The sequence below is a fragment of the Phyllostomus discolor genome, chromosome 5, assembly GCF_004126475.2.
Source record: "Phyllostomus discolor isolate MPI-MPIP mPhyDis1 chromosome 5, mPhyDis1.pri.v3, whole genome shotgun sequence".
Classification (NCBI taxonomy): Eukaryota; Metazoa; Chordata; class Mammalia; order Chiroptera; family Phyllostomidae; genus Phyllostomus; species Phyllostomus discolor.
This window is the reverse complement of record NC_040907.2, coordinates 149111027-149128895: the sequence shown is the minus strand read 5'-3', so window position 1 is coordinate 149128895 and position 17869 is coordinate 149111027. Positions and strand designations below refer to the sequence as shown.

Below are 17869 nucleotides of genomic sequence, written 5' to 3'. Positions count from 1 at the left end.
TTAGGAATTTATCCTAAAGAAATCTTCAAAGACGTACATGGAGATCAATCCATAGGCAGTTCTTTATAACAGTAAAATATTTGGAAATTTCCTATATGTCCCACAAAAGGAAATAGTTAAATATATTGTATATGTTCCAGTGATGCACTATCTGCAGCAATTAGAAATGATATGGTAAAAGCCATTTGATTGTCATGACAAATGATAAAGTAAAATAGATGATTGCAACTGGTATGCATAACATGACCCGAAATTTTAAGAATCTAAATAATAACAACAAACAATAAAAAGGAGGAGAGGGAGGAAGAAAAGATAAAGGTTGGGAGGTTACATAACAAAGGATTAAGTTACCTAACAAAGAATTGTCAGTAGTGAACTTACAGAGGCTTTTTATTTTTCTTATTTGCTTTCTATATACTCCAAATTTTCACAATAAACTTGTATTCTTTATGTAATTTTAAGGTAGCACATGTAATTAATTTTATTTTAATGAAGGGATTTGAGAAGACTCCAGTTTCTTCCAGCACTGAGTCCTTTTGAAATGCCAAATGCAGGGATACCTAGACCACATTTAAATTGTCATTTCCTACTCCTAGCTTACTCAAGTTCTCCCTTAAAGTGCAAAGTCTTCCAAATCATTGGGTTTTGCAAACGGATATACCCTCTGAAACTATAAGGCAAGTCTGGGGAATGCAACAGCAGGTAGAGCCTGGAGTTTGCAGCTGTCTTCACAACCTGAATCCTGGAGTGACTCACTGGAAAGACACTTTTGTAAAAACCACACTTCCTGGCCCTAGGGACTCTGGCTTTTCTTTCACAGAAAATGTTTGCAATCTGGATGGTCTTCCAGCAGCAGGTTACATACCTTCCTATAAAAGTTTCCATCCCTAAAACAGTTTACAGATAGCTGATGGTAGAGGCTGTAAAAAGGATACACAGGACAGAAACAGGCTATTTCTAGCTGAAGTGAACATATGCTGCATTGTCTGTTCGAGAGTCCACTTCCCCTTTTTCTGGTACCATGACTCTGAATTTCCTTTGAGGAACCTCACATTCAGTCATGTTCTTCAGATGTCACTTATTTCTCCTTAATTCAGGGAAGGGGTAGAGAGGTGGGAAATGGAGGGAAGCAGAAGCAACAGGATTAACTCCAGTGAGAATTTTGCTCCCAGCACTGCACCAAAAATGCTCCAATCAGCACCACTATGGACCTCCACTGTGCTAAATTCAATAGCCAGTTTCACTGATTTGACCCATGATCTGAGCAATAGATTCAGATGACCACTTCCTCTTTGTGAAATACTCTTTGGTTGGCTCCCAGAACACCATACTCTCCTAGTTTATTCCCTGCCCCTCACTCCAACACACACACACACACACACACACACACACACTTTTTCAGTCTTCCGGGATGGTGTCTCCTCTTGTCCCCAGCCTTTAGAGTGTGAGCATACCAAGGCTCAGTCCTTGAAACTTCTTTCCTCTCTGTACACTCATTCCTTTGGTGCTCTCATCCAGTCTTATTACATTGAAATCCAATCTCACTGAGTCTAAACACCACCCGATGACCAAAATTTGTATCTCCAGTCCAGTCTTCTTCCCTGAACTCCATCCAGACTTGTATATTCATATTCATCTGCTGAATTCAAAATCTCCATGTCAAATAGGCATTTCTTACCAAATAGACACTTCTTATCAAACTTAAAACATCCAAATCAAGATCCTGATCTTCCCACGCAAACCTCTTTCTCCTACAGCCTTTGATCTCAGCTCAAGGCAACTTCACCCTTTTAGTTTCCTGCGAGGCCCAAAACTCTGGGGTCGGTTTCCTTTTCCCTTTGTTTCCCAGCCAAATTTCATCAGAAAATACTATTGGCTCTGTCTTCAGAATAGATCCAAAATCCAATCACTTCTCACCAATCCTACTGCTACCACCCAGAACTGGACACAATCATCTCTCACCTTTATTATAGAAGTTCTCTCCCAACTAGTCTCTCCCATTCTGCCCTTGCCTCCTTTCAGTTTGTTCTTTATACAGCAGCCAGTAATCCTATCAAAATGTGACTTGGATCAAGTTTCTCCTCTGCTCAAAAACCCAGGGTGATTTCCTATTTCACTGTAAGTAAAAGCAAAGGTTAAACAATGGCCTGCAAGGCACTGGAAGGTCTGTTTAGGCCAAACCCACCTCTCAGCTAGTACTTCCTTGCTCTCTCCCACCCAGCCACACTGGCTTCTTTGCTGTTCCTCAAACACCTAATTTCTCTTTGGGACTTTGTACTTGCTTGCCTGGAATGTTCTTCCTGGAGATAGTCACTTCATCCCCTCTTTAAGGTCTTTCTTCAAAAGCACCTTCTATCCTACCATCCTATCTAAAATTGTAATCTCCCAACATTTCTTATTCCCCCTTCCCTGCTTTAATTTTCTCCTTAGTACTTATCATCACATAATATACCACACATTTTACTTTTTTTTTGGTTTATTGTATGTCTCCCCTCACCCCTTCACCCAGTACATAAGCTCCATGAGGTTAAGGATTTTGTTTTGTCTCCTGCTGTATCCTCAGTGGCTCAAAAAGTGCTCAACATACTCTTTGCTCAACAAATATTTGTTGAATGAAAGAGTCTATCTCCATTCTGCTGGCTCTTCTCCATCAAACAAATGCAAATTCACTCCAGCTTTAAGTTTTCCCTTGATCCAACTCATCCCACAAGTCGGATCTCTCCTGCCCTCCACCAACTCACTGTTCCTGTTCTCTTAACTTCTGCTCTTAAACCTCTTAATATTACTAAATATTTGACTAAATCTGTTTTCACCAAGGACACTTATAAGCACCAAATTTTCAAACCCAATCACTGTATTTCTTCCTCTGTAAAAGGTACCATTAGAAGTTTTTTTCATTTGCGGGGGAGAGTACAGACTGTGGGTAGGAAACATAAAATACATTCCAATTCCCAAACACATTAATTACACTGTGGGGCAGGGATAGAGAGCAGGAGGTATGCTAGAAGAGGAGAAAATGAATACCTATTCTCATTTTCTTTCTTGCCTACTCTGCAACTCTTGCACTTCTTGGTATGGTTCTCAAAACACCCTCTCCCTTGACTACAAGATTCAGACTCTCTCCTTGGCTTTCTCGAGAAAATACCTTTTAATGCATTCCTTCTGAATCTCTTTTCTTAAATTATTTCTCTTCCCATCCCTTTATTAATATTGTGTTTCCTTAGGTCCCATTCTTCATCCTCCTTGTTTTCATTCTCTGCACTTTCCAGGGTGACTTACTAATACCCACACTTTTAACCACTGACTCCATGCTCCAACCCCAACTTCCATTATCTCTCAACTTCTGCCAGACCTCTCCAAGCTCTGGACCCAAATTTCTAGCAATCAACATAAGATCTCTTCCTTAATGTATAAACACTCATATCTAGCACGTGCTAGGATGAACTATTCTGCCTCCTCCCTGCTCACGTCTACTCCCCTCCACCATTCCCAGCCTTACATACAAACATTTATTGACCGAACCATCCAAATCTAAACTTGATCATCTTGACATCTTCCTCTCTTCCCCTCCCAACAAACCACCTAGCCCTCTAACTCAGACTCTACTTTGGAAATAGTGTCTAAATCCCGCCCCTCCCACCCATCCACTATTTAATGCCTTAGGTGCAGGTCCCCATCATCTCTCACCTACTGGACTATTGCAGGAGCCCAATACTTGTCTCTCCCCATTGCTCACCAACTTCTTGGTTCATTCCCTAAATTAACACCAGTCACACAAAGCCAAATCTTATGACCAAATCTTATGTATAATGATAGCATAAATGAAAATACTTTGCCATACTCTCCCACATTGTTGTGAAAATATGCATCTGTATCCTAAAAGAAATAGGTTTTCTCCCCATTATAATTAAGAAATGGCACTAATGGCCAGTATCGCCTCTTCTGAGACAGAACAGGATGGCCAAGTAAATAGAGGACTTAGTTGGCCCTTCCAATACCCATTAACTTGGGAACAACAAAAGTCCATTATGGGAAAAAACAGCACAGTGGAATGGGAAGTCTTCGGGAAATCTTGGGTTTGTTGTTTAGTCTTTATTTTATTTGTTTGGGTATTGGTTGTTGTCTCTAAACTGGCAGCCATGTGTCTACCATAAGTAAAAAGAAACTTTACAAGTGATCTCCAACAAAAGGCATTACTAGGGCAAGGTACTATTGGGAACCGCTTTGCCTGGTCTCAGGAAGCTGTAACCCCCCGTGACTTAGGCTGAGTGAAAGACCTCTGGACCAGGAGCCACTAAGGAGACAAAACTTATTCCCCTGGCATGAACGCTGCCTGTTCTAATGCCTGGCTCCCTTTGCATGATCGGCAGTCAATAACGGGTAACAATTCTCTGGGAAAAAGAATGAATCTAAGACAGACGTGATCACATGGGAATGTCCTAAGGGAAGAGGCTCAGGTCTGTGGAAATGAAGGGGTGATGGACATCAAGCCCTGCCCACTTAGCTTTGTCAAAGCCTGAGTCCTTGTTCTTAGATGTGAGAAATCCAAGTCTCCTGGCTGCCTTTGTCTCCTCTGCCCAACTCAAGCCTGTGGAAATAGAAGAAGGGTGCAGCCCAGACCAGAGACGGCAGACCCCCAGGGTAATCAGGCCTGGGACATAGAATATGCAAGGTCCTGTGAGATCTGTTTGCTGGAGGATGTTATTAGATTAGAATTTGAAGGCACAGACAGGGAACCAAAACGGCCCTTTGAGCCCTGTTATTCCTTTCAAATATTAAAACTCCAATCTCTGCCCAGAATCACAGCGGGGGTTCTGTCTGCACCTTTGTAAGTCACCTACTTCTTTTGATCTTTTCTGCCAGACTGTGAATCCACAAACTAAGTCTGTATTCTCAATAAAAATCTGCTTGGGAACGGAGACGAGGCGCTCCCCACTAGAGAGAGTGGCCATTCCATTCCTATTTCCCCACAGGACCTGGTTGTCTCTGTGTATGTTTTTCTCGTGTTTCAATGAGCACCACAGCAGAGATGGATACTGCTGGCTGGTATCCACCGCAAGGTACTAAACGAAACAGGAGCTCACCCCCCAGCTCAACAGAGGCTTGCTCTCAGTGATGAACGGGCAAAAGCAAGAAAATGGGACCAGAGAAGGGTCCTTTCTGAACATATTTCTGTCTCTGGAAAACAATATTGACAGAATTCTGACTAGCCCCTCTATCCTCTGAAACATGGCTATATGATGATAGGACTTTTGTCTTTCTTACATCTGAATGAGCTTTTCTGACTAGAAGATTGTCTTTCAACAGAAGGCGAATGAACACACTTGGTGACTGTATTCTTCTAGGATGCAAACAGAATCTGAGGGAGCCAAGAGCAGTCCCTGCATTCAAACCCTCTAACATTGGATGTCAATGACTCTCCATAGAGCTTCCTTAGATCCTTTTAGAATAAGATGAAAATACACACATTCATTTATATGCACACACAAAAATAATCTCTTTTCTTTCAAGGATGAGGTCAGAGATTAGATAAATTTTGCAACAAAGTAGAAAGAATAAAAGAGGAAAAGCTTTCTTCCAAAAGAGATATGATGCAAGAAAGAATGGGAAATCTTTCTTTGTTTACTTTTTAGTTAGCTGCAAGAGAATGTTGCTGTGAGAACAGAGCAAACTAAGATAAAAGATCTCATGGAAACTAAAAACATTGTAATTGAATGAAAGTTTATACTGGAGATAATGAAGGAAAATTGAATTAGTAAAGTAGAGTACAATCTTGGGAAAATATTCTCAGGATACAAAGAAAAATAAATGAAGGATAGGAGGGAGGGAGGGAGGAATGAAGGAAGGAAAGGAGGCAGGGAGGGAGGAAGGGAAAGGAAGGGGTGGAAAGAAGAAAGATATTCAGGTTAAAAAGAGCTGTCCTCAAAGAATCAAATTTCTCAAGCCAATAGAGAACTATCTCCAATTACTTAAGGGAGATAAAATTTCTATATTTAGATGAGTTGTCACTCTCTTATCACATTGATACCCTTTCTAAAAATTACTTTGGTATTCCTATCAGATCATTATGAAAGAAACCAAAATTAAGACCTCAAGAATGGGGAAAGGCATAGTGAGAAAAGAACTATTTTGAAATCAATTAAATGCATGGAGTGGTGAATTTGATTATTAATATCTAAATAAAAAGTTAAAGCCCTGTGAAACAAATGACTAATAGAATTTTCAGACTTCTGGCCAAGATGGAGACACATGTAGATACACTTTGCCTCCTCACACAACCAAAAGAAGGACAACAACAAATTTAAAAACAAAAAATAACCAGTACTGCCAGAAAATCAAAGTGTGTGGAAGTCTGACAACCAAGGAGCTGAAGAAGAAACATTCATCCAGACCGGTAGGAGGGGCAGAGATGGGCAGCCTGGATGGAGAGGACTCATGGCAAGGCTGCAGCTGGAGGACCAGGTGAGTGAGGCAGTAGCTGCCAGACCAGGGCGAGCATGAGGGTGGCTGGTGGACAAGGTGGTTCCACATTTGAGTGCAGATAAATTTAGAGAAACAACTGGGGAGAGAGACAGACTGCATGACCCAGGGTTCCAGCACAGGGAAATAAAGCCTCAAAACCCCTCGCTGTAAAAGCTGTGGGGTTTTCAGCAGTGGGAGAAACTTCCAGATTCACAGGAGAATTTGTTGGAGAGATCCACAGGGTCCTAGAACACAAGCCCACCCACCTGGGAATTAGCACCAGAAGGGTCCAATTTGCTTGTGGGTAGTGGGCAAAGTGACTGAAAGCTGGCCAAGAGCTGAACAAGCAGCATTGTTCCCTCCCAGACCCTTCTCCCACATATAGCACCACAATGCAGTGATGTGGGTTGCTCTGCCCTGGTGAACACCTAAGGCTCTGCCCCTTACAACATAACAGGCATGCTGAGACAAAAAAAATATGGCCCAAATGAAAGAACAGATCAAAGCTCCAAAAACAGAACTAAGTGATGAAGAAATAGCCAAACTATCAGATGCAGATTTCAAAACACTGGTAATCAGGATGTTCACAGAATTAGTTGAGTATGGTTGCAAAATAGAGGGAAAAGTGAAGGCTATGAAAAGTGAAATAAAGGAAAATGCACAGGGAACCAACAGTGAAGAAGGAAAGGAAACGGGGACTCAAATCAACAATTTGGAACAAAAGGAAGAAATAAACATTCAACCAGAACAGAATGAAGAAATAAGAATTCAGAAAAAAATGAGGAGAGGTTTAGGAACCTCTGGGACAACTTTAAACATTCAAACATCCAAATCCAAATCATAGGGGTACCAGAAGGAGAAGAGAAAGAGCAACAAATTGAAAACTTATTTCAACAATAATGGAGGACTTCCCGAATCTGGCAAAGGAAATAGACTTCCTGGAAGTCCAGGAAACTCAGAGAGTCCCAAAGAAGTCAGACCCAAGGATGCACACACCAAGGCACATCATAATTACATTTCCCAAGATTAAAGATAAGGAGAGAATCTTAAAAGTAGCAAGAGAAAAGGAGACAGTTACCTACAAAAGAGTTCCCATAAGACTATCAGCTGACTTCTCCAAAGAAACCTTACAGGTAAGAAGGGGCTGGAAAGAAGTATTCAAAGTCATGAAAAGCAAGGACCTACATCCAAGATTACTCTATCCAGCAAAGCTTTCATTTAGAATAGAAGGGCAGATAAAGTGCTTCCCAGATAAGGTCAAGTTAAAGGAGTCCATCATCAACAAGCCCTTATTATATGAAATGTTAAAGGTACTTAAGAAAAAGAACATGATCAAAAATATGAACATTTAAATGACAATAAACTCACAACTATCAACAGCTGAGCCTAAAAACAAAAGCAAAAACAAACTAAGTAAATGACTGGAACAGGAACAGAATCACAGAAATGGGGATCATGTGGAGGGTTAGCAGGGAGTGGCAGAGGGAAGAATGGGGGAAAAGGTACAGGGAATAAGAAACATAAATGGTAGGTACAAAATAGACAGGGGAAGGTTGAGAATAGTATAGGAAACATAGAAGCCAAAGAACTTATATGTATGACCCATGGACATGAAGTAAGGGTGGAGGAATACTGGTGGTGGGGGCAGGGGGTGCCGGGGGTGTGCAGGGCTGAGGGGAACAAAGGGGAGAGAAAAATGGAACAACTGTAATAGCATGATCAATAGAATATATTAAAAATTTTTTAATATTGCAATTTATAACATCAGTTTAAATGAAACAAGAAAGGAAAACACAGGAAACAGAAGTTCTTGAATTCTTATCTTTCATAACAGAGTCAAAAGCTACTATTGTTTATTATTTTGATATTAAGATAAACTTGAGTTCAGGAATGTTTTTCTTTTAGTATTTAAGATATCTATTGATAAGACTAAAAATAAAATGTCTGTTATTCACAGCTTTGTAGAAATATATATAAAAAGAAACAAAAGTCCAGAGTCTATATAGCAAAGAGCACTATACAAGAAAACATTAAACACTAAGGAGAATAAAGCAAGAATGGCCAGCAAAGTAAATCTGAGCTAAATTCTTCAATGAAAACAGAGAATAAAATTGGATTTTAAAGCCAATATTTTACAGAGGATACAGCTTTTGGTAGAAATCGACAAGCTGATCCTAAAATTCATATGGAAATTCAAGGGATCCATAATAGTCAAAACAATCTTGAAAAAAGAAAACATAATTGGAAGACTCATATTTCTTGATTTCAAAGCACAACAAAGTTATAGTAATCAAGACGGTGTAGAACTGACACAAGGATAGACCTGTGGATTGTGGAAGGGAACTGAGAGTCCAGAAATAAACCCTCATACTTATAGGCAAAGGAGGGATAAATGGGGGTGGTAAGAGACTTCACCTTTGGCAGTGCGTAGATGATGTTTTGTTGAGTTGTACACCTGAAACCTGTATGGTTTTGTTACCAATGTCACCCCAACAAACTCAATTTTAAAAAAGTCTCCCTCTTCCTCCCAACTATAGGAACATTTGTGACTGCATTTAGGGCCCACCTGCATAACCCAGGATAATCTCCCAATTCAAGGTCCTTAATTGAATCAAATCCCAAACCCTTTTCTTTTTCCATATAAGGGTAAGACTCAGACATCTAGGGATTAGGAGCTATAATCTTTGCAGCCTACCAGTTACTATATCAACCCAAAAAAGAAGAAAATGAAGGACTGGCTAAGTCGCTCAGTTGGTTAGAGCATCAACACAATACGCCAGTATTGCAGGTTCCGTCCCCAGCCGGGGCAGATACAAGTAACCAATGAATGCATAAATACATGGAACAACAAATCTCTCCCTCTCTCTCTCTCTCTCTCGCTCTCACTCTCTCGCCCCCTTTTTCTATCTCTCTAAAATCAATTTTTAAAAAATGTACAAAGAAGAAAGAGAAATATATAAAAAAGTCTTTATGATTGTTTCTAAGATTAGCAAAACAAAGAAATAAAAGGGCATTAATCAAAATATAGTATCAACATTTTATATAGCTTACATTAGAAAATATGAGTACCACGCTATTAATTTCTATTTGCCAACGCTTGTTCCCTGGAAACATTTCAGGTCCTCCCTACCCTGTCTTTTCAGTGCAATGTCTAAAAAATTATTTTGCTGGTGACACGTCATTACTTCAGATGTCTTTTTGTGCAAGTGTCTGATTCTGTATCCACTGAGTAATACTGTTCCGATTTCATGGTTCAGAAATTCTGACCGCCACCTCCCAAATCCTGCCAATACACCTACCTCCTGACTCTGACCTCCTGGAGTCTGCCATGGTTAGCTGGGAGGAAAAGGACTGGAAATTTCCACACACACACATTCCATACTTTTAAAGGTACGTGACTATTCAAGGCCCACCTGCTTAAGATGCTATCTGAGAACTTTATCTTCCTTTCTTATCTCTCCCAAAACCTTATTTTGTAAGACTCCTTTCTGCATCACTTTACATTCCTTTTATATTCCCAACTCTCCATTACCCTTCCTTTTCTAATAAACTGCTATAAAAAGGATTCACATCTCATTTTTTTCCTAGAACTGAAATTATCATAGGTATCAATAAAAGTATACAAAAGTAAATGCATATATACTATAATTTTCATAGAAGAAAATCATGGTTGGGAAAGGACTGCCATGTAATTGAAATGACTGTGTAGATTTATAAATATCCAATTTTATATCTTAAAAACAGACTATATCTTATTCACAAGTGTTCATAGATTTATAAAAATTCACTACATGCTTATGTACAAAGAAGCTTCAGAAACTATAAAATCAAGTTCTCTATTATGAAATAAAATAAAAATTAATTAAAACCAATGGTTTAAACAAAAATAACAATATACTTGGAACTTAAAAATTTATTATCATGGGTTAAAGAGACATTAAAAATACAATATCAAGCTACTTTGAAAACTACACCACAGATAAAACATGTATTGAATGTATCCTTAGCTATAAGTCTCTGTACAAAACACTAGAAGATTCAGTGAAACAATTTCAAATACGGCAGAAAAACTTGAATATCTTTATTTTACAGAAAGCTCACATAAATTAATTTAAAAACATAAAATCCAAAAAAAAAAAACACAGAAAGGACTTAAACATACACAATCCAAAAAAAGAATTTATGTAAAAATATATCAAATTTACTAGTAATTGAAGAGCTACAGGTTAAAACAACATAAAAGTAGATAAGACTATTTTAAAAACAAGAATGAAAACACCAAAACTGTCAAAAACGCAGCAAAACAAGAACTGCCTTGGGAGGCTGGAGGATCCACTCTTAGGGATGGCACCTTGGCAAAAGTGACCAAGAACTTCAAAACACATCTACAGCTTTTAACCCAGTAATTCTGCTTCTAGGACTCTGTCCTGAGTGTGCCACCCAAATATTGAACAATGTCACACACAAAGATGTTTATAGGAAATGGTCACAACCTAAATGTTCGATAACAGCAGAATATTTACATAATATTCACATAATATTTACATAAATGATGTTAACTATGAAAATTATGCTAACAAAGACTATGCTATAAGATGGAAAGTGCTTTTGTGCTACACTAAAAGCCAAGCTTGCAAATTGTACATACATGCAGCCTAATGATTGCAATGCCATCTCCTAATTTTCCAAGGTCCTAGTCAAGTAACTGCTGAAAGAGAGAAACAACCCAAGCATAGTATTCAGTAAAAGGACTTGCAAGGAAATACACCAACGTATTGTCCTAAGTGATTATTTTCTTCTCTCCTCTAATGTGTGTTTTCACATTTCCTTTAATGGACGTGTGCCATATTACTTACACCCTTACAGACCTGGAACTGTCTACATTATCCCTGTAAATTGAAAGGAAACACCTCTCTCTGTAGGGAATGTACTGCTATTGTTCCTGGGTCTCTAAAGTCATTTTCATATTCTAGCACAAAAACTGCAGAATAAAGGCATGTCAGACAAATTCTCCCATCTTCTTTTCTCCGACAGTTTCTTTTTCCTGATGATTCCTTCAATTTTTCAAACCTATGGAAATTCTGTCAGTTCTCTCTTCCCTCCTTTGCACCTGGGATGTTTCTGCCTTCACTCCTGCAGGGTGGAGATAACGCCCCAGGGACGCTGCTCCCAGTCTCAGAGCCCCGAGTCCCTGCTAACCCCAGTTCCCTGACATTCCAATCACCCAGCAAAGGGTTCTGGAGGCAAAATGTTCTGCTGCAGAGATTCTCAGGTTCAAGGCAGGTCATAAAACTAGTTTAGGAAAACTTGGAGCTATGGAGAAAAAGTGAGAGATACTTAGAAAATCCAATGCAGACACTTTTGATACACAATAGTTTTGTGCGATGAACATTCAGACTTGTTTCTTGCATAACAACTTGGGGGCCTCCATGTCCTGTTCTGAATGTGTATTAACTTAATGAATGAACAAAGGAATGAATGAACAAACGAACGAACGAACGATGCTTCCCATTATCCTGCAATGACATAGCTGATCAACGACTCAAAGTGATGGTTGGATGGTCATTTGGTACCAAAATAAACCCTGAGATTAAGGCACGCAAGGACCCTATAATATGGCTAGTGAAAATGTGGCCTATAGCGGGGCAGCATTACCGCCACTTGAAAGTTTGTTAGAAATGCAGAACCTCAGGCCTCACCCCAGAGCTACCGGATCAGAATCTGCATTTTAACAAGATCGCCAGGGACACACATGCCGGTTAAAGTTTGAGAAACACTGCCTCAGAACCCACACATGGTCACCAAGATAAAGCTAGTACTTCTGTTCTCGTACACTTCCATCAAACCATCAAGAGGTTTGATGATTCTTCCCCACACAGGTTGCCTTCAACGTTGACCTTGCTCCAAACTGTGGCAGGGAACAGACCTCACAACAGAACAGACCCTATGTGGCTTGTCCCAGGTCTCACCACCCTTTGGGGCTGAGTCCAGCACCACACCTCAAAGTGGGATTACATGCTAATGCCCTTGGGCACAATCACTCACTGGTTAAAGAGAGTGCAGAAGCAACCCAAAAGACAATGCAAGGGAGAAAATACTCCTAAAATGCAGTTTAGCCAAGTAAAAGCAAGACTAATTAATCACTGGCATTTGTAAAAGCTATTTGCCACACGTGCCTGATGACCATGCAAGATAATCATGATTAAGGAAATTATTTAATATGCAGCTGATTACTTTGTAAAGGTTTATTTTATTACATGACTGGTAATGCCAAATTTATTAAGACTTTATTTATTTTTGGAGAGAGGGGAAGGGTGGGAGAAAGAGAGGGAGAGAAACATTGCTGTGTGAGAGAAACATCAATCAGCAGCTTTTTACATGCTCCCAACCCCCAAATGGGGACCTGGCCAGCAACCCAGGCCCGTGCCCTGATCAGGAAGGGAACCAGCACCCTTTCAGCTCTCAGGACAGTGCCCAGTCCGGTGAGCCACACTAGTCAAGGCCTGGTAATCCCCAAATTTACAGTCAGGGCTGAACTTTGGACTTCTGCCACCAAATCTCCAGGACGAACATGTAAATAGGTTCCCTGCTCAGAACTTGGAAAAGGTAAAAGAGCTGTTAACTTTTAAATCTGGGCTGTGATTTTGCTCAGACTCAGAAGGGGCTTATTTTGGGCACCAGATTCTACTCATCTTTCTAGGTCCAACTGAAATGTCATCCTTCAAGAAGTTCTCCCAGAAATCATCACTCCCTATTCTGTTTCTCATGACATTTTCTTTGGATTTGTATTACAGATATTAGGGAGGTAGGAGAACATCTGCATTAGCACCCCCAGCTTTGTAGCCTAACTATATAGATCTAAAGTCCTCCTCTGCCTGTTACTAGCTATGTGACCTTGTCCATGTAACTTCCCTTCACAGCTGTCAGATGCAGAACCCTGTACCATAGGTATATTCTGAAGATTACATGAGACAATACATTAAAAATTACAGTGCCTGGCACATAATAAATATTGAATCAATGTCAGCTATTATTACTAGCACTTTACCAAGTCTGGCTTTAATTAGAGTTGGTTGTATATGTGTCTGTCTTTCCCGCTAGACTGTGAGCAAACTGTTTATATCACACACATCTGGCGTAGCGACTTACAAATGGTAGACACAATAATATTTGTCAAATTGGTTTGAAGGTATGCCAAGAAGAGGAAAGAAAGGGCGTTAGAAGCAAATTTAATGTACTTCATGATTTTACCCAGGGCCAACCTGGGTAGTGTTTGTTTTCTTCTATTACCAGAGCCCATTGTTTTAGACTATGCTATAAAATGGGGCTGGAAAGGCATTATTTCTGGAACCAGATGTTCTATTCAGAGAGTGAGGCTGTTCTATGAGGAATCTGAAAGACTGGCCAAACTGGGTGCCCTGGCATGGGGCCGCATCAGCTTTGAATGTTACCCGCCTAGTAGGGACACATTTTGTTATTCATTTACTTAGAGGGTTGTCTTTATCAATTGCACAGGAGCTGTATGTACCAGCGGGAGCTCCACAACAAACTTCAAGTTCGCCTCTTTAACAAGCCTCCTGACTCTAGGATGAGCATCAACTAAAATAATACTTAGTTTACTAAATATTCATCGAGTGCCCATTATAGGCTAAACATTGCTCTAGATACTGAAGCTCCAAAGGTGAGTAAAGGAATTATAGTTGGGGGAGGGAGGAGGCCATGCAGAGGGCAGCAATGTAGACTAGTGTGACCAGCCGCCTTAGGCACTCAGAGGTGTTGTAGAAATGCCCAAGGCAGAGCCTCATCCAAGGCTTGAAGGGTTAGAGAAGGCTTAAAGAGGAAAGGAACAACCAAGATGAGGCTTGAAGGAGCGACTGCAACAGCTGACAGGTATTGAGTATATACTACAGGCAGAAGACCCTGTTCAGAGAACACTGCATGAATCCCTCGTTTAGTCCTTACAGTAACCCTAGGAGGTAGATATTCTATCCCTTCATTTTTACCGACTAAAGGGGAAGGAGAGAGCCAGATAAGCCTTCAGGAAAGAGGTAAGTTTCTAGCAACAGCCTGGGGGCGAGAAAAGGAGCAAGGTCTTTTGGGGAACTGAAAGTGGCTCAGATGGGGACAAAAATACACTGATGACTGGGCTTGCTGCTCAGAGGGGAAGCCAGAGGCGGGGATTTCTGGTCTAGCTTGGCTGTGCGGTTCTTGTCATCTAACCCTTCCTGGCTTCAGCCTCCCTTTTGTCAAAGGTAATTATGACAATACCTAGGTTCTACCACAGAAAAGGACCATGAATACCAAATGAGAAAAAAGTATGTTAACTTGATAGGAAAGCACAAATTCCTTCACAGACATGCAATTTCACCAGTAACATTACACCGGTAGCTTCAAGGATTTGCAAACCTGGAATCAACGGGATCAGTAGTAGTGAGAACCTTGGGAGTGGGGGGAACAGAAAAGCCAGCGGGCAGATGCTGTGTCCCGCCACCTGCATCCAAATTTGCCACTTACTGTGTGATCCCAAGGGAGGCCAGCTATTCTCCCACTACTTCAACTCCATCATCTATAAAATGGGGATGGTAATGTAGCACTCATTTCATAAGTTAACATAAGCAATAAATGACACGTGTAACACGCTTAGAACAGCTCCCAGCACAGAGTAAAGACTCAGTAAATGTTAACAGCTATCATGATTATCCTTATTAAGAAGTCTGCCGGTTGCTCATCCCATTCCTCCACATTCTACGTGATAAAACGTGTGGGGATACTAGAAATGAGACAGGATGAAGAAGCTTTGCAACCTCACGCACCCACACTGCTGCAGAGATTCCTCCTGGCTCCCACAGACCGGCAAGCAGCTAGCTTTCCGTCCCCGCGGAAAATGACCAAAAGAGGTAAAAGACAGAGACTGCACACCCATTTGTGCAAAGCAGGCTGCTGTTGTAGTTTTTATACAAAATCTAAATATAGGCAGTCAAATATGCCTTGCTTTTTCAGGATAAAACCGTTCTCCTGCCCTGCATCCCTTCTCTCCCCTCCCCTTCCATACAAGTACACACTCCCAGACTCCTTCCAAGAAACTTCAGTCTTTTGCAAGACATACTCGGGGGTCCTGTTGTGACAGCCTCTTGCTACATTAACTTCTCTAACTCCCTGCAGAGAAGCCTTTGCTAATTTCACAACAGGAAAGCACACAGGAAATTCGAGAACAAAACAAATCTGCACAATGAGCCCAGCATCTTCAAGCAAAGACGCTGAGGTACGCCGACCGAAGCAAGACGACTCTGGACTATTAATGAGGCAGCTGCCTCTTAAACTGCAAGGGGACGGAAGAAGTCATTTACCTCTTTAAAAAAATCTGAATACAAGTGGTAATGAATATTCATGATCCCCTTCAGCAGCCTCAAGAGCCATTCTAGACAACAACCGCGGGGCTTTGCAGTCTTAAAGTTTCCCAAAGTTCTTTCTCTGCCTCCTCTCAGAAGGAGAGGGTGGGAAAGTTCATTTAGGGCTTTTTGCCTCTTGGTTTTTCAAGTACTTGCTTTTGGTCTGGGCTTTGGATTTTTATTTTTTCCTCTGTTTTCTTTCTTTTTTTTTCTTTTTTGTTCTTAAGGATTCGGATGAAATCAATTTTGCTCTTACCCTTTACATCTTCCATAATTGGCAGCTTTTGTTTTCTTCCTCTTTGCTCTTTTTTTTCAGTCTCTGCTTGCTGTGGTCGGTCTCAGTGAGAGAGGTACTCAAGGAACAGAGATATAACAGACCCTCCGGCTCGTGGGAGGGGCTAAATCGGCCCGTTTAGGAAGGAACCTCAAACTCAGTCATTTTCATTGACTGGAAACGACAGATTGGCCGTGGCGAGGAAAGCCCAGCTGCTCATTTCCGTGAAGCTACAAGAACGCTTCCCAGGGTTGTAACTTTTGGTATTCGTGTTCAAATGTCTCGCGCGCGCTCTCTTCCTCTCTCATTGTTACAGAAACCCATTCCCCCACCCCCTTGCAAAATGTATCTTGGCTGCAAGCAAAAATGCTATTTACTTATTGCAATTTTGAAGCCAGATAACAAGAAACTTGTTACCTTGATACCCACTGGGAAAATTGGGATGCAAGAACAGTTCTTCCCGCCCCAACAAGCTGAGCACTTCTGGTTCCTGATGAGCAAGCCCTTTACGAGGCTTATTAGACCCGAGAAGCAATGGATCACCCAAGCGACGGACCAGGACGCTGAGGCAGAAGTCCTGTAATTGGAGGGAAGGCTTGGTGAAACTGCGAGGAGTCTGCTTGCTGGGAACAGCTCTAGCGCTGTGCTGACCCAAGTTGTACACTTTTTTTTCTTCCGAACTAAGACTCCTGCCTCTGAAGTTTTCTGAGCAGGAACTGCCTCCCCCAGGCTTTCCCAAGATGACCCAAAAGCTGATAAGACGCTGACCAAAAGATTTTCAAAACTGTATGTGAAGTTATTTTGAAATCAGGACAAAAGCTAATCGCTCTGAGAGAAAGGTAAGTCCTCAAGTCCCAAGGCTGCCTGGGGAGCCTCTCCCTGGAAGAGGCCATCAGAAACCTTAGCCTTTTATGTTTGAGAGAAGCGTCAGACATCTAGTCTAACCAAGGTTCGAGCCGTGGAACAGTGAGGCCACGTGTTCACAAAGATAAAGAGCAGGCAGCTGGTTTCTCCTATTTGCAACCACACTCGCCAGAACCTGATACAGTTTCTCCCACCACGCAGGCTCATTTGATGAATGGTTGTAAATATTTGATGAATGGTTGAATGAATGGCAGCAAAGCAGGAATTTAGATCTTGTTCCTAATTCCCAGTTCATGTTTTTTTTTTCTGCATTGCTTCTCCAGCAGGAGAATTTTTTTCTAAATCCAAATATACCATAAGACATTTTCTTCATGTAAGCCAGTGCATTTTTAACCATCAAAGATTGTATTTGACTCCTATATAGAAAATATATTCTTAACTACATAGTCAGGTGCCACTTAATGACACATGCTATGTTCTGAGAATTGTGCTGTTAAGCAATTTTGTCCTCGTGCCAACATGACAGGGTGCCTTTTCATACATCTAGATGGGGTAGCCTACTACACACCTGGCTTCTATGGTAAAGACCATTTTTTCTAGGTACAAGCCTGCGCAGCACGTTACTATACTAAACAACAGATTACATCAAGTGCAAGACAAAATGATGCAACCAAGAAACCCTCAACACGAGATGTTTGAGGCTGCTGCCCACATGACACAGCACACCGTTTTATAGCAAACTTTTTTTTATGTAAGTGGGAGTACACTCTAACATAACAATAAGAACACGGTATGGTAAATATACAAACCAGGAGCATAGTTGTTTATTATCATTATCAAGTGTTACGCACTGTATGTAATTGTACATGCTACACTTTGA

The 17869-nt window shown here is 40.9% G+C and overlaps 1 protein-coding gene across 2 annotated transcripts in view; it reads right to left on the bottom strand.

Annotated features, from left to right (window-relative positions):
• ENTPD1 (ectonucleoside triphosphate diphosphohydrolase 1) overlaps positions 1 to 16239 on the bottom strand; it is a 103108-nt gene extending 86869 nt beyond the window's left edge. The window contains exon 1 of one of the 2 annotated variants that reach the window (XM_028513331.2): positions 16108 to 16239. In XM_028513331.2, coding sequence (XP_028369132.1) covers positions 16108 to 16123 — 16 coding nt within the window. In that variant the 5' untranslated portion in view covers positions 16124 to 16239. The remainder of the gene's footprint in view (positions 1 to 16107) is intronic. The other variant, XM_036027071.1, reaches the window with a different exon arrangement.
• Positions 16240 to 17869: the final 1630 nt, after the last annotated feature.